The following is a 20,378-nucleotide window of genomic DNA, read 5'->3' as shown; positions in this document are numbered from 1 at the left end:
GGAAATATCTATTCCCATTTCTTGTCCATTTTTTTATTTGGTTGTCAGCTTTATTATAGTGAGTGAGAGAAGAGTACATATATGTTCTGGAGAGAAGCCATTTGTCAAATCTGTGGATGGGGAGCCATTTTTCTTTTCTTAAAAATTGAAAATGTTTTAAACTAATAGACTCCCTGGAGAGATCTTGGGAATCTTCAGCTTTCCAGACCATGTTCTGAGAACTGCTATCTTAAATTATTGATGGTAAATTTGTAGACTGCTTTAAGTCTTCAGCAGCAACCCAATTTCGATATGCTCTGCTTCTTATTATTCTGCTCAAAGTCATTTAATTCAAGAATGGTAGGAACATACTGTGTTGTTTTAATCCTTCTGCATTTATAGAGACTTTTTTGCCATATTGGGTTGGAAATCGGGACCTTGAACTCACATGGCTTGCTTCCTGTGCTATTGCTCTACCACTTAAGCCATGTTTCCAACTCTACCTTTTGCTGATTATTTTGCAGATGGAGTCTGCCTAGGCTGGCCTTCAACTACCATCTTCCAGGTCTCAGCTTCCAGAGTAGCAAGGATTACAAGGGTAAGCCTGTGGTACCTGGCAACAAAGACTTTTTGGGGGCCCTAAGCATGTCACTTAGATGGCCACCTCATTCACGGCAGTAAAATTGACATTTTACTTTTAAATGTCTGTGTCCTCTCTGATCTTTTTATTTAATTGTTCTTTTATGTTTTGTTTGGGGAAAATTAATAAACATACCATAGGAAAAAATGAGAAAATGCTTGGCTAGATTCATAGACTTCATCCATATTAATCCTTAGTTCTTGCTTCCTCTATCTGAGGCTCTGTTTTTAGGACACAACACTAGCATTGTTAGGTCTCTGTGCATGAATCCTTTGTCCTTATGAAATGTCCTTGTTGCTATTTCTCGTGCTAAAATCTACTTGATACCAGAACGGCCACTCCCTCTTTTGATTCATGGTTTCCTGTACACCATTTTTACCACTTTCGTCTTTAACATGATGTCAGTACGGTTACTCTCTGGGCAAAGTTTACCCTTTAGGACCCAGTGAGCCCAGGAAGGGGAAGATTCAGACAGAAATATTGATTCATGTCTTAAGACACAGGGCAGGTGCACGGTTCCCTTGAGTGCTCTGAGGCTGGAGTGATAGGAGTCTAAAGACAAAGGGCGCATTGCTTCCCTCGTGGGGAATGGTGCTGTGCCTCAGCCTTGGACCGTTTGTTCTTCTGAGCTGTTCATTAGTATAAAGTCAGCACATCCATGTACTGCCCCTCCCCGTGTCCACAAAACCATGTGGGAAGGAAAACCCACCAGGAGCCTCTCCCCTCTCAGACCCTTTGCGCAAACAGAAGGCTCCCGAGAAAACTTGACTCGCATGCTAGATCTCAGAAAGGTTGGTTCTAAGATGCCACACGGATCTCAGTACCAGTCATTTCCGCTGGCTCCTGCCCTTCTAATGACTAAAATCAGGACGTACGCGTTTGGGAAGTTCACCGGGGTCTTCTCGTGCCGGTGTGGACTCATGGACCACCACGACTGGCACTTCTTGCCCGTGATCGTGGTGGACGACGTGCCTCGGTAGCTCTGCCCGTTGCCCTCGTAACATTCCTGGACGACAGGGGTTTGCTCAGGCGGCGCTGAGATGGAAACAGAAGAGATCAGGTGAGGAAGGGCTGAAGGGAGAGGCCCGCGAAGCAAGGGACGGCAGCCATCCGGCCGGTCGCCCCTAGGAAACAGCGAAGAGTGGTCTTTGCTTCTTGTCACTAGGCGGAGGGCCATGAAGAGCCAAGCAAAAACAGAGTGCTCCCACACAGAGCAGGAACCAAAAAGGAGCCGCGACTGATGTGTAGTTAAGGCCCCTCAGGAAGGAATCAAAGAGGAGACAGGCCAGCAGGAGACATCCAGCGGCGCCCTGACAACCAGTTTGACTCAGAGAACGTGCGATCAGCAGCCGTGGGAGCCACACTCCAGAGCACCTGCTCCGTTCACTGAGATGGCCAAACTCCAAGCCAGAAAACAACCCAGGCCATTTGACACTCTCTCGCTGGGATCGTACAGCACGTGCTCTCCAGGGGCCGCTCGTTCCCTGGGGAAGCGCCCACCTGGGCCCCGGGAGCTCCCAGCCCCCGCTCTCACCCGACGTGTCCAGGTGGTCCGAGGTGGTGGGCAAGGACTCGCAGGTGGGGATTGCACAGTGCTCCCACCTCACCGTCTTGTTGGTCGTGTAGCACCAGGGGAACGATTCCCCGTCAGGATTCCGGCAGTAGTTTTCATCCAAACCTCTGCAAAACAAGTGGAGCCCTTCAAGCAGACGAGAACAATCAGGTGAGGGTGGCGGCGGCCATGCTGGGTGCGTATCTACCGCTGGGTGCTCCACCATCATACCAGCTGAAGGGTGGGCTGGGAGGAAGGCCGAGCAGAGCTCAGGAGCCCAGGGAATGGTGACACAGCGCACCCTTGACTCAGTGAAACAGGACCCACCACTCCATGGTGGACACTGCGTTGTATACCTGAGACAGAATAGGCGTCTTCTGTGCTGCTCCGGCCTCTGTGCACATTCTAGGCACAGGGTTTACACACTGCAGTGCGGAGCTGGTCCCTAGTTCAGCTGGGGAATGGTTAGTTGTCACTAACCATTCCAAGGGCGTGTAGGTTGGGAGTAAGGCCCCAGAATGTGCCACCAGTAGGACATGCCACTCTTTGGAAAAAGCAACGTTACTGTATTCCACCTCTCTTGTATAGGGCTTAATCATTGTTCTCCCCGGTGTACTTCGATCCCGGGTTCCTTCCTACAGCAGCCCAAGCAAATCTGCAGGAATCCCCAGTCCACAGAGGGGACAGGGCGGGGACGGGGAGACGCACTTGCAGGGGAAGTTCTCCGGGGTCCTGTTGTGTTCATGAGGCGACTGTTCACTCCAGCGCTGGCACGTGTGCCCAGACTTCGTGACCGACACCGTGCCCCGGTAGCTTTCGCCTCTCCCCTCCAGACACTGGTAGGTTGGACGAGAAGGCGGGGGTGTTGCTTGAATAGGGAAAAAAATAAACAGATGACATGATTATTTTTCAAATCAAGAATGATGCACCGATTGGTGCTCCACAACCAACACCAACAAGAGCAAATATAGTGAAGTATTTTCACAAGAAGACAATTCGGTAGACTCTATATCTGTGAGACCATGTCACCAAGAACTTCTCCAGAAATAGGTTCTTGGGGCAGCTGCTGATTCTTTCTGTGATCAGTTCATCATGAATGGGAGGGCCCCCTGTGTGTCCCACCTCAATACCTTAGACAGGCTTCATTAGGAAGAATATATCAGTCACCCAGAAGACATAGCTGTGTGGTACCCTGTACCCCATGGAGCTACCAACTGAGAAAAAGAGTACAGCAGAAAAGGTCAAGAGAAGAGGGTACGACCAAAAGTCAAGTCATTCTTGAGGAGAAAAGCAAAAAAAGAGAGAAGAAAGGAGAAGCTGATGTTTATAAAGTGATGGTCAAAACCCATGGGTCACAAGGGCTCACACCAGAGCAGATGAGGGAAGCAGGCCTCCATGGCCTTCGCTCTTCATGGCTATCCGGCTGCCCTCCCAGGCTCCCAGTTCAAATTCTCAGAGAAGGAACCTAGTATTAAATTGTCTCCTCCACTTTGCATTCAACCAGGCCTTCCACTTCATCTCCTCCTGAACTCTGTTTCCCCAACAGCTCCCCAAATTGGGTACCGAAAAAACTAGATGCCCACAGACAACTTCTTAAAGACAAAGCAACACCTAGAAAGAATTCTGCCTAGTAACACAGTCTGACAGCGTGTGTGTGGAGTCATCCTGGAGCCCAGGAAAGAGCAGAATAGCAGAGCTGTCATCCCAGAACCTGAGATGGGACAGGGAGAAAAAAATAGAATGATCTGAACTAGAAATAGATGTTCTTATGGGTACCTAGCGTAGCCAGTAAACTATTTTAAAAGGACAGTAAAATCAAAAGCATTAACCAGGTGCTGGTGGCTCACACCTGTCATCCTAGCGACTCAGGAGACTAAGATCTGAGGACTGCAGTTCGAAGCCAGCCCAGGCAGGAAAGTCTGTGAGATTCTTATCTCCCCATTAACCACCAGAAAACTGAAAGTGGCGCTGTGGCTCAAGTGGTTGAGCTGAAGAGCTGAGAGACAGCACCCAGGCCCAGAGTTCAAGCCCCATGACTGACAAAAGGGCGGGGGGAAGCATAACTATCCCACAAACCCCTGGGTCGCGTGTAGTCTGCGTCTCAGGAGCCCACGCGCGCCGGGAGGCCACACTCACCGCACCGGGGGATGTCGCAGAGCTCCCAGCGCTTGGTGGGGTCGGTGGTGAAGCACCACGGGCGAGGCTCCCCATCGGGGTTCCGGCAGTAATTATTCTTCAAGTTCTTGTTTGGAAATCTGCGCACAGGATGGACAGGAAGGATTTTAACAGCTCTGAACACTTATCTTCGTGGATCAGCAACTTTGATGATGAGCACGCATTTGAGTGCCTGTGGAGGGCTGGTGCCCGCTGAGTGCTACGTGCATGCAGAATCCCAAGGTGTGGCCCCTAGACCGTGCAGAGTCGCCGCCGCGTAGCCTTCATGTACAGCATGGTAGGAAATGCCAGCTTCCACACCCCACGCCAGTCCCATTCACCTCCTGAGGCCCTGCCAAACAGTGACGGCGGAGGCCGTGGGCCCGAGACTTACTTGGAAGGAAGGTAGCCGTGGGTGTGGGGGCTCTGGGAGCCCCAGGCCTGACATTCACGTCCAGACTCCGTCTTGGAGATTTTGCCTTCGTAGTTCTCTCCACTGCAGTGCATGCATTCCTCTGCAGAGTGCGGGGAGGACGGGAGGAGAGGAAGAGAGAAACGGAAAGATGGACACAAAATTGGACAGGAGCCGGGCGCCCGGGGCTTCACACCTGTCATCCTAGCTACTCAGGAAACTGAAATCTGAGGGTTGTGGTTGTTTCGTAGCCAGCCCAGGCAGAAATTCTGTGGGATTCTTCAGGAAGCTGAAAGTGGAGCTCTGGCTCAAGTCATAAGGAATTCGCCTTGAGCACAAGAACTCAGGAACAGGGCCTACACCTCAGAGCAGCAAAAAAAGAAGGAGAAGGAGGAGAAGGAGAAGAAGAAAGAGAACAGGAACTAGAATCCCACTAGAGACGTCTCAAGTCCTGCTTTCCACTTGCCATACGCCATTTCCAAGAATGGCTTGGAAACTCAGAATGCTCTACTACAATCCAATTCGTTTCCTCCCTTTTCAAATGGCATGTGTGCGTCATGCTGATAGTCATGACGAATTAGGCTGGCAGACTTAGGCATTGTTCATATTCTCAGGAGGGTTCCAGTTTTTAAGAGTTGGGCTTCTTCTCTTCAGTACTCATCTTTAAATCTCTCTGAAAGTACTCTGATCAATCCTTGGTGCATGACTGAGGCAGCGCCCCCCCCCCCCCCCCCCCCGCCCCAGATCCTCCGGCCGGAGTTTTCATGACCACTGGCTTCTCTTTCCATGGAGTCGAGCAGCAGGGCTGCTCCTTTTCTTTCATTCTAATTTACTTAAACCCCAGAGCTTCCATCTGGAGTTAGTGAGTCGCAGAGTGAGGCAGCATGAGTAATAAGGGTAATAAGGGTAACAGCTGCAGACCTGACACAAAAGCCATGCATTCACGGTGTTTCTGTTTTCTCTTTCAGGTGGTGCTGGGGTCTGAACTCAGGACTCTGTACTTGCTAGGCAGCTACTCTGCTAATTGAGCTATGCCCCTAGTCCATTTGGTGTTTTCAAATTATTTTCTAGACCAGCCTCAAATCATGATCCTCATTCCTATGCCTCCTAAGTAACTGGGATGATAGGTATGCAGTACCCTGTATTGACTGAGATGGGTCTTGCTAACTTTTTGCCCAAGCTAGCCTCAAACTACAGTCCCCTTGACCTCCACCTCCTCAGTAGCTAGATTACATCATTCTCATGGCCAAATAACCTACAATACTGTTCAAACTAAAGCATCTCCATTATTCAAATAAATAAAGGGGATGTGAGTTGTCATCTGCTACAACATCCACATTGTCACACAAATCCCACCTGCATCAATTCTCTTTAGTCTAATAAATGGATGGAAATAGGAAATGAAGACATTTTCCCCAATTTTTAGCATTGACCTTTGAAGCGTACCTTTAAATCGATAAAGCCATTAAAATAAAGATTGCTGGCAGAGGGGCTGGGAAGATGGCTCAGTGGTAGAGCGCTTGCCTTGCAATGCCTGAGGCCCTGGGTTCAATTCCCCAGCACCACATAAGCAAAAAGAAAAAGAAGCCTGAAGTGGCGCTGTGGCTCAAGTGGTAGAGTGCTAGCCTTGAGCTGAAGAGCTGAGGGACAGTGCCCAGGACCAGAGTTCAGGCCCCACGACCAGACCCCCCCAAAAAAAAAATTACTATTCCTGGGGCTGGGAAGGTGGCTCAGTGGTAGAGCGCTTGCCTTGCATGCCTGAGGCCCTGGGTTCGATTCCTCAGCACCACATATGCAAAAAGCCAGAAGTGGCGCTGTGGCTCAAGTGGTAGAGCGCTAGCCTTGAGCTGAAGAGCTGAGGGACAGCACCCAGACCCAGAGTTCAGGCCCCATAACCCGACCCAAAAAAAAAAAAAAAAGATTGCTGGCAGAGTGTAGAGACTCACAATGTAATCCCAGCTACATGAGAAGCAGAGACTAGGAGGATCTTGGTTTGAGACACAAAGTGCTGGAGGTCTTGTCTAGAAGTGCTGGGTCGCCTGCCATCCCAGGCACTTGAGAAACATAAACAGGAGGATCAAAGTCTAGGGAAAATTCAAGATCCCAAATGCAAAAAAATAATGAAAGCAAAAAGAGCTGGGGACCTAGCTCAAGTGGTAAGGCACCACTCAACCAAATGTGAAGACCTGGGTTTATGTGAAGACCTGGGTTTAAACCCCAGGACTATTTTTAAATAGATACATAAGATGACTAATATAAATGCTGGTCCATTGCCTAGCTTTAAACCATAAAACCATAATATTAATTTAATATTATTTGCTTGAATTTTCATGGTCTAATAAGCTTCTTAATTACAAATACATTTGGAGTTTTGCGCTGCATGATTCTAAGAAGTTTAGGACTAATTTTATAGTTATACATGTTGGGTATCATTTTAATAAAAATAATTCAGGGGGCATGGGGCGGGAGGGAGATGGAAGGGATGGAAAGGGGAAACAAAGGAGGAGGCAACAATGCTGGATAAGAAATGTACTCATTACCTTGCTCATGTAACTGTAACCCCTCTCTACGGTAGTTTCACAATAAAAAATAATAATAATTCAGGCCAACACTAGAAACCAGAGTGAATTTTTCTTCTTTCCCAAGATGTGAACACAGCACTCCGCTTTGAAATATAAAATATTAATCCATTTTTAATAATATCCCTGGGGATATTACCTTAGAGACCACTGGAAGCGGAACTATGGCTCAGCCTTTTGCACCAGACGAGCAAAAAAGCCAAGCGAGAGCACAAGGCCTTGGGTTCAGGCCCCAGTACTAGCACAAAAAAAGACTGCATGTGGCCCACAAAGAACTGATGGAACATGTGTTCATGCTCAATGGCGGGGCAGTGGGCAGGGTGGAAGCCGGCGGGGAGGCCTTGTCCAGTGGGACAGAGCCCTGGTGTCTGTCCCGGACATCGAAAAATAGAAATAAACATCATCATTAAAAAAATTCAAGGTAGATCCGCTGCAGGCAAGGCGGGTGGGCAAGGGTTTTTCTGACCTTCGCACTCGGGAATGTCACAGTAGTCGAATCTCTTCTCCGGGTCCATGGTGTAGCACCAGGGCCCCAGCGCATCGTTGTCTGGGTTTCTGCAGTAGTTCTCCTCCAGGCCCTCGGCTGGGAATTTCTCGGGTGTGTAGCTGTAGGACACAGAGAAGAGTGCTTGGCCCTCTGGAGGCCAGCGTGCTGCCCGCAAGCCTGCAGGAGGCGCTGTCTCCTCGCTGGAGCGCGAGGCCTGGCCTCCCAGTGCTCACTGGGTTGTGAGATCCTTCCCTTCAAGACTGACACCTGCTACACTGTGTCCTTACCACCTTTACTGCGTCCTTACCGTCCTTATTGCTTGTGGGACAGGGCTGGGGGCCGGGGGGAGCGGGAGGAGCAGACAGGAGAGATATGGGCCTCGAATGCCCAATTTCATCTCTCCCAGTAAGAATCAGAGCAGTTTAGATCAGGTGCAGGCAGCTCACGCCTGTCATCCCAGCTACTCAGGAGGCTGAGACCTGATCTGAGGATTACAATCCAAGGCCAGCCTGTGCAGAAAAGTCCATGAGACTCTTAGCTTCAATTAACTAGCAAAAAAAAAAAAAAGGAAGTAGAGCTGTGGCTCTAGTATTAGAGCACCTGCCTTGGAGTGAAAAGAGCAAGGGAGCATCTGAAGCCCTGAGTTCGAGCCTCAGCACAAAAATAATTGATTAATTAATTAAAGGGCACAAAAACTTGGGGTCTAGAAAGGTGGGGTGCGCTTGTCTGCCTCTACTGGGAGACACCTCGCCAGCTTGGGACTCAGCTCCTCAAAAGAGCATTGTGAATGCCTGACATTCTGGATTCCCATAGGTAGCTCAGCATTTTACCTCAGCTAACAGGAAATGTTACATCTGCCCATCTCTCGGGGAAGCAACAAATGCAATTTGTCTGAGAAGCTTCGTGACAGAAAATGTAAAATGTTATCTGTCACCAAACCAGGGACAGAAAGACACAAAGCGAGCTGTATTTCATGTGTTCCTTTCTCCCAGCATATAGTATGTTCTCACGGGGCTAGATCTCATGATCTACACCTGCTTGGTTGAGACAGGCCCCACCCAAGCCCCATTGCCTGTGGTCCCTTCTCCATGTGGCCTTGAACTTATAAATGTATTGCTTCTTTTCAGTAGGCCTTCTTCTATGTGGTAATTCTAGAAAATTCTTTGAACAGCATACACAGAAAGCAACTGCTCTCTGCTTTTGTCCTGTAAGGAGCTGAACTAATTTACTTCCACATCGGAATGCCCTCTCTGCCCGCTGCGCACCCATTCTGCTTTGATTCTGATGTAACGGGATCATTTGGAATACAGAGAAGAGAGTCTTACTTGGGTCTGTGTGGGGATGTGGCGCTCCATTTCTGACAGGCTACGCCACCCTTGGTCTTGGCCGTGCTCCCCCGGTAGCTCCTCCCATTGCCGGTCCTGCACTCCGCAAGGTACACTGAAAGAAGCCCGCACGGTGCTCAGAAACGCAACAAGCGACCATGTCTGACAGACGTGAATCGCCACACCTGGCTTGTTTATGGACATGAGGGGCTTACATTTTGCTCAGGCTGGTCTTGAACGTGATCCTTCTGATCTCTATCTCTCTAGTAGCTGGAATTACAGGTATGAGCCACTGCAGCCGGCCTAGCCGAGGGCCATGACTACAGAAGCTCAGCACCTGATGGTGGTTTGGTTCTGGGGGTGGGGGGTGGGGTCACAGGGACATGATGACACTAACTGCCACCAGAATCCCCTGCTTTCCAGGTTAGCCCCAACAGGCCCATATTCCCTAGCAAAGAAGCAAGACTGGACACTGACTGACTTTTGACTTTTCGCCTCGCTCTTGTTTGTATGTACCTACCAGAGTTTATATAACCTTTTGCTCCCTGGAAAACAAGCAGTTCAAGCCTCCAAACTTCAGATTTCAAACCAAGCCCAGCTGCTCCCCTGTGCTGCTGCTGGTTAACCATTTACAAGTAATATCTTTCAATGTTAACGTTTCTGGAGAACATCCCACTGACCCTATCCCCACTCCTTTTAACCAAAAATCTAGGGAACAAATTGAGCTCATTCTTTACTATTTGTGAGAGGTAACCACAGAAATGGATTCTGTTTAGAGTTCATCTGCTCTTCCATCGCAACAGTTAAAGATGAAGGTGAGTCGAATAAACACATTGTAAGCATAGGTAGATATGGAGCAATGAATTCCTCCTGTACACTAATATATGATAATAGGAAACATTTTAATAAAATTAGAGACAGAGGCAAGGAAAGAGTCCCAAGAAGAGTTCAGCTCACTGAACTCTGGAAGATGAGAGGAAATAATCCTAACATCATATGTAGAATTTTGCAGTAAGATTAGAAACATTGCCACACACTATCGAGAAAAGCAAATTTCTTCTTCTGCCCCTGTGACATACAGTGGACTTGCGGAGCTGTATTCCTGCAATTATCCATCTCCTGGCCAGCATTAGAATGTAAGAGTGGTTTTTAAATGCAATCCATTCATCTGGATCTTTTTTTTTGCGGATGGGGGGGTTCCGGTAGTGGGGCCTGAACTCTGGGCTTGGGCGCTGTTCCTCAGCTCTTCAGCTCAAGGATAGCGCTCTACCACTTGAGCTACAGCACCACTTCCGGCTTTTTTCTTTTTGCTTATGTGGTGCTAAGGAATCGAACCCAGGGCCTCGAGCATGCAAGGCAAGCGCTCTACCACTGAGCCACCTTCCCAGCCCTCATCTGGATCTTATGTCCATTTAATGACTCTTTGGATTTTCTAAAAATGCAGCGCGAGTCCCACTGGAATCCAGACCAGTGGGACTGAACAAAAAGATTCTTGGTCTGCATTTTAAAGGAAACTATGGAAAATGAACTTTTCTTTTTGCACATTTCCAATAGACAATATTGCAAGCCATGTGCTGGTAGTTTGTGTCAGTAATTCTAGCTACTCAGCAGGCTGATATCTGAGGATCTTGGTTCAAAGCCAGCCTAGGCAGGTAAGTCTGCAAGACTCTTATCTCCAATTAAAAACCAAAAAGCCAGAAGTGGAGCTGTGGCTCAAGTGGTAAGAGTGTGCTAGCTTAAGGACAGTGCCTAGGCCTCAGTGTTAGGACTGGCACGCATGTGCTCTCTCTGTCTCTGTCTCTGTGTCTGTCTCTGTCTGTCTGTCTCTGTCTCTGTCTCTGTCTTTGTCTCTCTGTCTCTGTCTCTATCTCTGTCTCTGTCTCTGTCTCTCTCTCTGTGTCTCTGTCTGTCTGTCTGTCTGTCTGTCTGTCTGTCTGTCTGTCTGTCTGTCTGTCTGTCTGTCTCTCTCTCTCTCTCTCTCAGAGTCAAGTTTTGAGAATCGAACCCAGGGTCACAGAGGCAGAGAAAGGAAACCAAGGATCTGAAGTGACAGACTCACTCTCACATAGCTGATTAGGTGGCAAAACCTGTCCTTACCCAGAATTCAATGTCTCTACTTCTAGGGCCTCATTGGCTGAGCCCATCAATTAGGAGGAAGGGGAGGGGAAAGGGAAGGGACAGGATTCCCACTGACCTCTCTTTTCAAATAGAACAACATCTCTCATCCTGATGATCCCAGAAGACTTGCTGTTCTCAGCCATGATCACGCATTGCTGCTCTTTGCTGTGGTATTGGAATGACCTGCAGAAGGGTCAGAAGACACCATGAAGCCTTCCCTGGATGGAAATCAACCTTGGGGAGGAAGAAGTTGCTTGAAAGGTAATTAGATCTCTGGGTGTCTCTGTGAGCCCAGAACCATTGTCACAGTATTGATGGGGAGTGGTCTGATCGTGAATTCTTCAACACCCACTCTTGTTCTTGTTTCTCAAACCCTTACTCTCTCTCTCTCTCTCTCTCTCTCTCTCTCTCTCTCTCTCTCTCTCTCTCTCTCTCACCAAATTTCCTCTATTTCTGTTTCAATTACTGTCTTCTTTCTTCACTCATTTCATATTTATGCAAATACTGTGCTCATGTGCCTTTCTTGCTCACAGTTGGTGCTCTACCACTCAAGCCATGTCCCCAGCCTGGCTTTTTGCTGCTTAATTAGAGATAGAGTCTTGTGGGCTTTTCTGTTCAGCTGCCCTCCAGGTCTCAGTCTCCTGAGTAGCGAGGATCACAGGCGTGAGCTGCCAGCACCCTGCTTCATTCATTTTCCTTAGTGCTGGCTATTTATTTTGTGATTGAGATGGTCTGCCTATTTGACCTTCACACTCCCAACTTGCCCGTCTCCTTTTGGACTCTACATTCTACCCCTCCCCTTGCAACTCTGCTGCGCTTCCTACCCCATCCATCTGCGCCAAAACTCATGAGGAGGCCTTGTCCCCAGCATAGCATTGCTGAGGTGTGGGCCCTTTAAGACATGAAGAGGGCATTAGGAAGGATGGTTAGATCTTGCTCTATTTCACTCTGCTTACTTAAGCTCAGATTCCTTCCAGCCTGCTCAGAGGCTGGACTGCCTCCCGTTCTCTCGCACACCCGCTTCCCCTTCCCCTTTTCTTCCCTGCTGTAGTAGCCCTTGTTGTGAGCAGTTGCTTGGGCTTGAACTTCCAGCCTCCAGAACCACACACTTAATAAACTTCTTTCCTTTGTAAATTACCCAGGCTTGGGTATTCTGTTACAGCAACCAAAAAACAAATAAAAAACCACTCCTCCTCCTTTCCCTGGTGGTCCTGCTACATGGTCCTTCCTGCTTAGCCAAGTATTCAAGACCAGGCCTCCTACGTTTGCAACTCCTCCACCTGCATGAAGTCTTTGGGCTCCTGAGTTTGGTCTTTCCATGGCTCCTGTCAGGGGTACAGGACTGTCTCTCCCTGCCTTGAATGCCTACCTACCCTCTCTTGTGTTTTCTCAGCATCCTCCTACTCAAGGCTTAGCAGTGTTTCTATCCTCTGAACCTCTACAAAGCATGCATCACTTATGCCCTTAGCAATGCCCACATTGGCTACCTCAATAAATGTCATTATTTCTGCTTTCTTTAGCCACACTTTAAATCAAAAAGGGCTTAAAACTCAAATATTTTTTCTTTGGCTTTGTGCAGGACACCTTTATTTACATGAGTTCCTGTAAGTATTTGGGATGATGGTGTTAAAAAGTAGAGTTGCAGGCACCACTGGCTCATGCCTGTAATGCCAGCTACTCAGGAGGCTGAGATCTGAGGATCCTGGTTCAAAGCCAGCCCCAGACAGACAAATCTGAAAAACTTTGATATCCAATTACTCAGAAAAAAAAGCCAGAAGTGGAGATGGAACTCAAGTAATAGATCACCAGCCTTGAGTGAAAAAGCTAAGCCAGAATATGACATCTTGAGTTCAAGCCCCAGTAAGGGCATCAAAAATTTATAAACCTGGAGCTCATGTTAATGTTTCTGTCACGTATAAACATAAATGACATCTTTTCACAGCATTTTGCTAAAGGGAACACTAATAAACTTTAAGAAAAAGAACTTCAGAGATTGTGAGCAAAGAGTTTCAAACCCCAACCCCATCAGTTCCCCCTTTGCCTTTCTACCCAGGGCACTGTCCTTGAGCTTCTTCATTCAAGACTGCTACTCGGCTGCTTGGACCACAGCCCCACTTTGGGCTCTGGGGGTGGCTAATTGGAGATCAGTGTCTCACTGACTTTCCTGCCTAGGCTGATTTTGAACTGTGATTCTCAGATCTCAGCCTCTTGAGTAGCTAGGATTAGAGGTATAAGCCACAGGCACCCGGCTTATTTCTGTTAATGAGTCTGTGAGAAAATTTCTTGCCATTAGCACAGCAGGGTGGGGCTGGGCAGGCGGCTCAGTGGTAGAGTGCTCACCTAACATGCATGAAGCCCTGGGTTCCATTCCCCAGTTCCACATACACAGAAAAAGCTGGAGTTGGCCCTGTGGGTCACGTGGTAGAGTGCTAGCCTTGAGCAAAAGAAGCTCAGGGACAGTCGGTGCCCAGGCCCTGAGTTCAAGTCCCAGGACTGGCAAAATAAAAGAATAGCATTGTGTGTGGACAGGCTGTGGGGATTAGAATGGCATTGTGGGAGCCTGGGCCGCAGGGTGTTGGGACAGCAGCGTGCGCGGCGAGTACCTGCAGATGAAGGCTGTCTCCTCCTCGCAGCGGTTCACACACTCGGCTACGCTGCTGGCCCCTGCGTGCCTCTTGGTGATGCTGAACAATGAAGCCCCCTGAGTGCTCACATAGTCATCCAGGGAGCCTCCTTGGCCTAAAAAACAGAAGATAAAAGTAGAGCCACTTGCAGAGCGTTTGGTGACATCATTGTTAATTCACACAGCCGCTTTGCCTCGTCCACACCAGGCCCATGAGTCAGATGGTAGCCGGGAAAAACCCACCCCGGGTGGCAATATGCAAGAATTGGCCTGCACGATTAGCCGGTCCAGGCTAGGAAGCGGCCTCTGGGTTGCTATACCAACGGATAGGAAACTTCAGTAAGATTTGCTTTTTATCCTTTGGCTGTTGGCTGCCACGTCAGGGTGAACTCTCAGTGACAGCTATCTTTCCCAAATGCATGTTGATTCTCCAGTCTTTGGGTGCAATTGGAACTTGGGGGTCTCTTGTTTGACTTCCAGCCATTTATGCTTTCCAAGAATAATACAGGAGGCATTTGTCCGTGTGGGTGGTTCTGTTGTTTCAGAGGAAATTAATAAAAATCAGGGCCTGAAAGGGTGAGCAAATGCAGCAGTGGTACTCACTAGAAACTATGTTGAAAACAAACTGTAAAACTGTGGGTAGGGGGGCTGGGAAGGTGGCTCAGTGGTAGAATGCTTGCCTAGCATGCATGAAGCCCTGGGTACCATGTAAACAGAAAAGGCCAGAAGTGGTGCTGTGGCTCTAGTGGTAGAGCCCTAGCCTTGAGCAAAAGAAGATCAGGGACAGTGCCCAGGTCCTGAATTCAAGCTCCAGGACTGGCAAAACAACAATAACAATAACAAAACATGTGGATGCGGATAAGAAGAGAAAACTGGGAGTGAGGGAAAGAGTGACATTGTCCAAAAAGAAATGCGCTCCTTTCCTGACTAATCTAAGTGCAACCCCTCTCTATGTCACCTTTATAACAAAGTTGTTGTTGTTTGTCAGTTGTGGGGCTTGAAATCAGGATCTGGGTGCTGTCCATGAGCTCTTTTGCTCATGAGCTCTTTTGCTCAAGGCTAACACTCTACGACTTTGAGCCACAGCACCATTTCTAGTTTTTGGGGTTTTTTTGGGTCCAGTCGTGGGGCCTGAACTCTGGGCCTGGGCGCTGTCCCTCAGCTCTTCAGCTCAAGGCTAGGGCTCTACCACTTGAGCCACAGCACCACTTCCGGCTTTTTTTTCTTTTTGCTTATGTGGTGCTGGGGAATTGAACCCACGGTCTCAGGCATGCAAGGTAAGCGCTCTATCACTGAGCCACCTTCCCAGCCCCACCACTTCTAGTTTTTGAGTGGTTTAATGGAGATAAGAGTTTCATGGACTGCCTGGGCTGGCTTCGAACTACAATCCTCAGACTGCAGCTTCCTAGGAGCTAGGATTTCAGGCATGAGCCACTGGCGCCTGGCATAATAATAGTTTTTTTATAAGGGAGGAAACATATATTTGCCTGGGATAAATATTGGCCGGGGCTTCTCTGTGAGAAAATGTGCAGAGCACGGCAGGGCCCTCAGAGAGGCCTTACCTCTAAAGACCCAGGTCCCCAGCTCCGAGGCTCTGCCCCGCACCCGGGCTCTGCCAAGCCTGGAGACTCAGCTCTCTTCTTTCCCTCTACTGCTGGTGGCTTTCACAGGACTGAGGGGCCACAAAGGGTTAATGGAAAGAAGATGGCAATGTTTCCATGGGATTAGGCAACCCTAGAACCTTGACCACTGAGGGGGTATTGGGGACCAAAGCCAGATCGAGTGGGTCAAAGAGTGATCCGGACGGGAAGGGAGAACAACAGGCAGAGAGAGTGGGAAAACACAAAACCATCATGAACACCGCTCTCCCCAGCACCCGCTCTCCCCAGCACCCACTCTCCCCAGCATCCGCCGCTTTGCCCTGCCGTACTACCTTAACACGCCCCAAACCGGAAGCATGCATTATAGAACAGACAGTTGGCAAATACACTTAAAGCCTTTATAAAAGAATTGTAGAATTGATTGTGGTGGAATCGATTATAGAGAAATCGATGTTTTAGGTTCATATGAATGTCTTTACCTTCCCTTTTTTTTAAAAAAATCACGATTTGAAGTCTCATTGTCAAGAAGAATTACACTTTGCTAAGTTCTACAGATACTGTGTGATTTGAAAAGCAGACAATGCATTTATGAAGTGTCCTCTATAAAGCTAACCTTCGTAAAGAATTCTTGGGGCGGCTGGGAAGGTGGCTCAGTGGTAGAGTGCCTAGCATGCATGAGGCCCTGGGTTCGATTCCTCAGTACCACATACACAGAAAAAGCTGGAAGTGGCACTGTGGCTCAAGAGGTAGAACACTAGCCTTGAGCAAAAAGAAACTCAGGGACAGTGCCCAGGCCCTGAAGTCAAGCCATAGGACTGGCAAAGAGAGAGAGAGGGAATTATTGGAAGGTGAGTTAGGGCAAGCTATACATGATTAAATTAGCTTTAATTATGCCACATCATCATGTTTCGTAGCATAGAGCTGCTAAGATCATCCTACAAGCTGAAGCCCCAAGAAAATATCCCAAAAGAGAATTATTCTTTTCTTTTATATTTAAAATTTCCCCCCAATTTTTTTTTCGTTTTTCCCCCTCCTTCTGATATAATTTGTTGACAAAGAAACATTAAGCAAATCTTTAGTAAGACAAAACTTTTTATATTATCGTTTAAATGTGGGTGTTTCTCAAAGTGGTCCATTTGATTCTAGTGTGAGTTGTTTTCAATCACAGTGTATGTTCATGATTGCAAACTTGTCTGTCTAAAAGAGAAGCTGGTGGGGTGTGAGACAGAAGAAGTTTATCCACCTCTCACTGAGATAGCTGTAAAAGAATTCGCTTTCCTCTCAGCGCACTGGGAATGGTAAAAGTCATGTTCCTATGGAAAATGAGAGTAAGTACTTTCCTTCCAAAGAGTTGATGAGAGAATTCTCCCTCCAGCTCAGCTAAGATATTTGTTACCTTGTTGCAGGAAAGTTTGGCATTGTGTTCAGCACTAGTTTCCATAGGCTGAAAGAAGACACTTAATCTCCCACCCAAAACTTCTTTTAATCTTTTCCTGCTCTGAATTTTTTTCTCATTCTTTGAGTGGCTCCCACTAAACTCATATGTATTTAGCCAGAAACGACCACTTGTTAAAGTTTACCTGGTAACTTACAGGTTGAATTTCAAGTATGTGGGCATAAAGAGCTATCACCCATCATACTTTGCATATGAAATGTCCAAAACAGCCAATCTATAAAGACAGAAAATAGGTGAAAAAATTTCAGGGTCTGTAGATTGGGGGTAATGGACATGAAGAGTGCAGTCTGTGGGGGAAACAAAAATACTCTACACTTCATGGTACTGATGATAGTTGGATATTCTGCCCTGAATATTCTGTAAGCCTTGAACAACATGTCTTAAATGGACAGCCTGTATACTGTGGATTGTACCTTAAAATTAAGCCTCTAAAACTGTTTAACTAAACAAATTAATGGACATACCTAGAAGATAATTTTGTGCTTATGTGTGCTGGTCCTGGGGCTTGAACTCAGGGCCTGAGTGCTGTCCTTCAGCTTTTGTGCTCAAGGCTAGCTCTCTACCACTTGAGTCACACCTCTATTTTTGGCTTTTTGTTGGTTAACTGGAGATTGAGTCTCAAAGATTTGTCTGCCTAGGCTGGTTTAGAACTAGAATCCTCAGGGGCTGAGAAGGTGGCTCAGTGGTAGAGTGCTTGCCTTGCATGCATGAGGCCCTGGGTTCGATTCTTCAGCACCACATAAGCAGAAAAGGCTGGAAGTAGTGCTGTACCTCAAGTAGAGATCTAATCTTGAGCTGAAGAGCTGAGGGACAGCGCCCAGGCCCAGAGTTCAGGCCCCACCACTGACAAAAAAAGGGGGGGGGACTAGAATCCTCAGCCCTCAGCCTCCTGAGAAGCTAGATTACATGTATGAGCCACTGTCACATGGCTAGAAGATGGATTTTTTTTTTAACCTTTTAAGCAACTTGAATGATGGAAAACACCACCAGATTCTTTCTTGGAAATCCTTGGTTTAATTCCAAGTTTCTGCTTTGATGTTGACATTTGATCAATAGGCCAAAACTCTGATATCCTCATTTTCTGGGGGGTGGAGAGGAGGAGGTTCGAGACTGGGACTGGAACTCAGCACCTGATGCTTTTGCCTACTGGCTAGCATGCTACTAACTGAGCCATGCCTCCAACTGCACTCCGATTTCCCTAAGTCTAGCTTTCTTCATGTATATAATAGCCTGCCTATACCACAAGCAACATAGCAAGTATTAGTGAAAGATATACACACATACGTGTGTATAAAAATGTGCCAGGGCGGGGGGGGGGGGGGCGGGGGGGAGGATGGGGGCTGGGAATGGCTTAGTGGCAGAGTGCTTGCCTAGCATGCATGAAGTCCTGGGTTCAATTCCTCAATACCACATACATAGAAAAAAGCCGGAAGTGGTGCTGTGGCCCAAGTGGTAGAGTGCTAGACTTAAGCACAAGAAGCTCAGGAACAGTGCCTAGGCCCTGATTCAAGCCCCAGGACCGGCAAAAAAAAAAAAAAAAAAGACTAACAAAATGTGTCTGGGATAACCCAGAGGCCTAAAAGGATATTTGTTGAGTTACTATGTGCACACATCATTTCCCACACAGATACATATGGCTGCTGCAGGCACCAGAGGCAAACATCTCCCCAGGGAAAGCCTGCCTCAAACCCAGCCAACAGACACCTGCTGGGTCTCTCTCCACAGATCCGCCAGGAGTCAAATATACTCAGAGCAGCATTTCATTGCTCAGATTTGAATGCTACAGGAAGATAACCACTTAACAACAACAACAACAAAAGCCAATATAACTTAATCACCCTGAGAACCAGACAAAGTAACCATCTCTGCAGCCATTAGTTACATTGACCATTTTTTCCAACAGAATTGTCACCTCCATGAGCTCAGACATTTGGATCTGAAAAAAAAATCTCCCATTGTTTTCTGTGCTGGCTTCCCTTCTACACCCCCTCCCCAGCAGCATTCACAGGGAGATTAAAATGATACCTGGAGGAGTCCACAGTCCTAGATTTTGAACCACAAACTCTCAGAAATAGGAAGTTCATTTAACCAAGTTGCCCATAAAACAAGTGTGCATCTAATTTGGGGGCGGGGGAGGGGCAATGACGACACAGCGGCCCCAAACCTTCCAGCCTTACCTGATTTCAGAAATAAAAGAAGGAGAAGGAAGACTTCCTTCTGCTCCATGTTGGGCCAGGCCAGCGGTGCTGGAGACCGCGTCCCTACCCCAGATGTCGCGGAGAACAGCACAGCCACACACGGCCAGAGAGTCCACAGGGCCAGATAGTCAAATGAGATTAATGGTTGACCAGCCCCCCCCCCCCCCCGGCTCTGCTCAGAAGGGGCAAACAGTACCTTGAACGGGAGCTTACAAAATGTTTGCAGGAACGCATCTGCAAGCCAGGCTGGCAAGAGGTAAAAGTGACCATCCTCTCTCGGCTCCCTGCCTTTCTCCTCCCCCCTCCTCCCTGCCCACAGGCCTCCATTTTCCCCTCTTCCTTCATCCCTTTTCTGTCAGGTAAAAATAGAAAATAAAAACTGGGTGCCAGTAGCTCACACCTGTCATCCTAAGCTACTAGGAGGCTGAGAGCTGAGGATCGTGGTTTAAAGCCAGCCGGGGCAGGAAAAGTCCACAAGACTCTTATCTCCAATGAACCACCAGAAAACCAGAAGTGGCGCTGTGGCTCAACTGGTAGGGCACTAGCCTTGAGCTGAAAAGCTCAGAGACAGTACCCAGGCAAAGAAAGAAAGGAAGGAAGGAAAGGAGGGAGGAAGGGAGGGAGGGAGGGAGGGAAAAATGATAAAATAAGTAATATAATAAAATAAAACATTAGTTCTTATCTTCAGACCCCCCCGACACACACACACACAGCAGAGCCTGCCCTAGCCACCCTTCCAGCAAGCCAAACTCCTTAAGCTGACAGGGAGACAGCTCAGGCACAGGAGCCCAGACTCCACCACAAGTAAGCATCCTATGCCGGACACCAAACTCTAGAAACTGTAACGGAAGTGACACTATTGTTTTTTATTATCCAAATTCCAAATACTTTATTCCCAGTGGACTCATACCTTTTCTATAATTCTAAAAGTTTTATTGTATCATTAATTTGAATCAAATTGACTTTTAAACAATGCGCATATAATTGTACACATTCATGGGGGAGCCCGCGGCGTTTTGATCATTTGTACACTGTGTCATGTTTGCAGGTGTACTGGTTTATGCATTTATTTTGGTAGTTTAGTATTTACTTACTTTTTGGACGATGAAATCTAGGGACTTTCTCATCTGTAAGCAGCTGCTCCTCCTCCAGCCTATTACGTAATGATTAGTTGGATCAAACTTATCCATCTCCTCACTTCAAAGTTCTTTAGTAATTGTGGATGGTGATAAAATGCAGTCCTTTTCCCCCATG

At 47.6% G+C, this 20,378-nt stretch overlaps 1 protein-coding gene across 1 annotated transcript in view; it reads right to left on the bottom strand.

The window, feature by feature from the left end:
- Positions 1-19,219, bottom strand: part of Plg (plasminogen) — a 34,582-nt gene extending 15,363 nt beyond the window's left edge. Inside the window, exons 1-10 of the mRNA XM_070010820.1 lie at positions 19,104-19,219; positions 13,850-13,985; positions 11,323-11,429; positions 9,129-9,243; positions 7,783-7,922; positions 4,720-4,840; positions 4,308-4,426; positions 2,880-3,039; positions 2,154-2,299; positions 1,495-1,654 (exon numbers count right to left, since the gene is read on the bottom strand). Coding sequence (XP_069866921.1) covers positions 1,495-1,654; positions 2,154-2,299; positions 2,880-3,039; positions 4,308-4,426; positions 4,720-4,840; positions 7,783-7,922; positions 9,129-9,243; positions 11,323-11,429; positions 13,850-13,985; positions 19,104-19,152 — 1,253 coding nt within the window. The 5' untranslated portion in view covers positions 19,153-19,219. The remainder of the gene's footprint in view (positions 1-1,494; positions 1,655-2,153; positions 2,300-2,879; positions 3,040-4,307; positions 4,427-4,719; positions 4,841-7,782; positions 7,923-9,128; positions 9,244-11,322; positions 11,430-13,849; positions 13,986-19,103) is intronic.
- Between the last annotated feature and the right edge of the window lie 1,159 nt (positions 19,220-20,378).

This window comes from Dipodomys merriami, unplaced genomic scaffold, assembly GCF_024711535.1.
Source record: "Dipodomys merriami isolate MVZ:Mamm:240054 unplaced genomic scaffold, mDipMer1.0.p SCAF_8, whole genome shotgun sequence".
NCBI classification, from domain to species: Eukaryota; Metazoa; Chordata; class Mammalia; order Rodentia; family Heteromyidae; genus Dipodomys; species Dipodomys merriami.
Note: the sequence above shows the minus strand (reverse complement) of the source record. Positions and strands in the feature narration are given on the sequence as shown.